The sequence below is a fragment of the Propithecus coquereli genome, unplaced genomic scaffold (assembly GCF_000956105.1).
Source record: "Propithecus coquereli isolate 6110/MARCELLA unplaced genomic scaffold, Pcoq_1.0 Scaffold312, whole genome shotgun sequence".
Taxonomy (NCBI): Eukaryota; Metazoa; Chordata; class Mammalia; order Primates; family Indriidae; genus Propithecus; species Propithecus coquereli.
Window position 1 is genome coordinate 1,451,465 of NW_012148753.1, and position 3,600 is coordinate 1,455,064.

The 3,600-nt window shown below is 32.3% G+C and overlaps 1 protein-coding gene across 1 annotated transcript in view; it reads right to left on the minus strand.

Annotated features, from left to right (window-relative positions):
* The window catches only part of SEMA3A (sema domain, immunoglobulin domain (Ig), short basic domain, secreted, (semaphorin) 3A), a 257,094-nt gene that overhangs the window by 105,293 nt on the left and 148,201 nt on the right, over positions 1-3,600 (minus strand). Inside the window, exon 5 of the mRNA XM_012650120.1 lies at positions 605-698. Coding sequence (XP_012505574.1) covers positions 605-698 — 94 coding nt within the window. The remainder of the gene's footprint in view (positions 1-604; positions 699-3,600) is intronic.

Genomic DNA, 3,600 nt, shown 5'->3' on the forward strand with positions numbered 1-3,600 from the left:
ATATGATTAGAGAAAAGGTTAGAAGTCATATAAATTTTTTTTTTTTAAAAAGAAGACCTAAAGTCATAAAAGGTGGATATGGAATATCTTCTCTAAGCCAACATATCTAACAAGATATCAGGATGAGTCGACTCAAGGTAACACAAAGTAGTCTCTGCCATGTACCACCATTTAGATTGATTGTGCTGATGAGATCATCCAAATATTGAGAAAGTGACAAATCTTTGACTATAGTTAACAGGATAGACTGATTCTCATTATAACCTGTCAAAATTCCATATTTAAACACCTTTTTTTATAAAATGGAAACAAAAATTTTCTTACAAAATAAAAATTTAAGCTAAGTGGGGATGTATAATGATTGAGCTGGCCATTTTAGGATATTATTAAACCATTTTAATTAAAAAGAATCAAACTAAATAGGGCAATAACCAAAACAACATTTTGTATTTCTTCTTCATCTTCAGAATATTTGAATATATCATAACTGATTTACTTCTAAAATTGTGATTAATATGGAAAATTTTGGTAGATAGAAAAGAACCATGCAACCTGGTTATTATCTATAAAATCTTCACTATTTATTTGATTGATGACTACGCACCTATTAAAAGAGATGCTGTCAGCAGTTTAGGGTCATATGGACTTTTCCCACGGCCATTTTCAAAATGTGAGTCCTCCAGTTTAAAAGTGTTGTCCTGTAGATTAAAAAAAAAAAGGGTTTCATTTATTTATTATAAGAAGTGTTTTCAACATGTTACTTAATCCAAGAGAGGTTGAGTATTCATGTCCAACAGCAAAGGTTATTTTTATTTGTATAAACTTTAGAAATGGCAAGATAAATTAAGTGTATTGAAAATAGCTATTACTAGCTAAATATCTACTTAGCTTAATGATTTTTTCAGCAGTTAGCATGTTGCAAGCAATAATGTATAAATTAACTCTAAAGAACAGAATATGTCATAATAAGAGGAGAGAGATCATTTTATTACACAGGTATGCTAAGATCTATCCTAATGGCTCTTGAAGAAAAAATTTTAAATTTAAATAAAATGACTCATTTTCTTCCTTTGTGGACAAGAAAAATAGCAATTCACTACATTAGATGTCTACAATAAATTACAACATCTTACTTTTCTTTATGTACTTTCCAAAAGCACATTCTATAATAAATAGCCATAGCAATCATTTCCCCCACTCTGTCCTTTGTACAACTTTGGTGCTTACCTGCTCCTTATGTATTTTTAAGTTACATTAGCCCAGGTCAGGTACCTGAAACTGTCCTCATCCACCTCTCGAAGAGGGAAATATAAAACTGTATGTTAGGGGTAGTGTGCCTGGAGGTGGTGCCCTTAGAACAAGCACATTATTATCACAGGGAAGTGTTCTCTGTTGGGGCCTAAGTATTCAGAAATAGGGATGAACTTTTGACTACATACAAAAAATACGCACATATCTCAAGGTAGAATGTGTGCAGGAAAGCACGACAACAAAAGTCTTGAGGAGAAAGTAACTCATTCATGCCTGAAACCCTGTTGTCAGAATGTGTCTAGCCACTACAACATTTATGTGACAGTGGAGTAAGTTAGGGGACATTTCTGAGCACTCTTCAAAACCAGGTGCCCTGGAAATTAATTAGGTCAGAATATGTATGCATTTTCCAGTAGCACATTAAGTTGTCCACAGACTGAAATAAAATAGCTTTTTTGGCAATTTATCTACTATTCATTATAAAAGTATTTTTTATCATCTTGGGATAGTAAATGGTGTTCATTTTATGGTCAATAAAGATCATTTTATTTAACATTTAATATTTCTGATGGAGCTAATGGCAGGGTTTCAAATCATAACTCTTAAAACTCATTTGAATTAGAGAGGAAAGTAAAAAAGGAAGCAACCCAAAAGTCGTCTCTATTTTTGTTATTGTGAGAATTACCGATTCTGTTCTTTCCTTGCATTGATTATGAATTTGGTAATAAGCTGTCCACTAGCAATGCTGGTTCTTCAGCTGAGTTCTAAAATTTACACTTGCAATAATTTGTGAGAGAATTTTCACAAATAATTTTCACAGAATTGTCTATGTTGTAGTGGGAAGGGCTGTAAGCCAGCTACTAGGGCCCAGCTGGGCAGACTTTTAGCTCTGGTTCTTTGGTCACCATTACATATCTCTGAGCCTCTGGTCCTAAAATGTCAGTGCAGATAAGGATATTTAACCTCACAAATTTATCATGAGAATTAAAGAGTTTATTTAAGCATTTTTAAAGCAGTAAAGTAAAAAACACATGCAATTATTTTTATTCTATTAATAACGTTCATATAATAGTACCACTATAACAAAATAAAATAAAAATTTAAGAGATTGTTACCGTTATTGTCAACCTTCCTAACATAATGTGAAAGAAACATTGCTTAAAGACAGTTACATAAATCACCAAATTTCAAACTTGTTCACAAATATAAATTTATTATAGGCACTGGAATATTAAAATTATAATATGAAACTTATTGACATATGCTAGTAAAAGGCACCGAAGATCTGTTAATGAAATATTTAGATGTATATGCATTTTGGTTAAAAATTAGGAAATATTAAAAAAAGAAACATTCAGTAAAAGATCTACACTCTACTGCCACAAATCATAGAAAATATTAAAATTTGTATATGCGATTATTTATTACAAGTTAGAGGAAGGAGCAGGAAAAGTAGTGGCATAGCGGAAAATATTGTTATTATTTCTTGTATTTCGAAGACATTTTACAATACTGAAAAAGACAGGGGATCTATTCCCGCAAAGCATGAGACACTGGGATCATATGTCCAAGTTAATCAGACAATGCCAAATAGATGAGAAGTGCTTCCAATTTCATGTAGTATTTGATTTACAAGGTAAAGGATTAGGCTTCATAGGAAGAGAGGTTAAGCATGTCATTTATGGTGTAAGAGAAGATGAAAACCTATCCTTCGTCATGGTGTCAGGTAATGTGCTCGAAGCTGGCATCCCTTTCCTTCCCTCCATTTTATTCAACTCCATAAATAAATACGAAGTTAATCACCTCTTTACAGATACACAATATCTTTCCTTTAAATGTAACTCTCACTCAAATTTCTGGAAATCTACCATATAAATCTTCTATATCCTTATATGATGCTCAAAGGATCAAAACAAATAATTGAATTTCCTTTGCCGTCTAGTGAGATGGTAGCCTCAAATAAATGTAATTTGATTTCCGGATTGGGAAGTAAAATTACATTTCTTACATGCAAATGTCTGTAGTGTAAAATTCATACCCATTACATGTAGTAATAGGGTCCAAAATGTTGAAATCAGACAGAACTGGGTGTTATTCCTGGTGTCTGCCTTTTATCATCTTTGTGTCTCGGGCAAGTCCTGTACCCTTCTGAAACTCAGATTCTTCATCTGTAATAGGAGGATAAGAAAATCTCACAGGTGATGTGAAGACTTATTATAATAATGTATATAAAACCTACTTAATATGCCCTTGAAAAACATTAATTTCTCTTTTTGATTACTTAGAGTTGTTACAATAAACTCACTCTGTCCCGTGCTGTTTGAAATATCTCATGCCACAGTGGAAAAG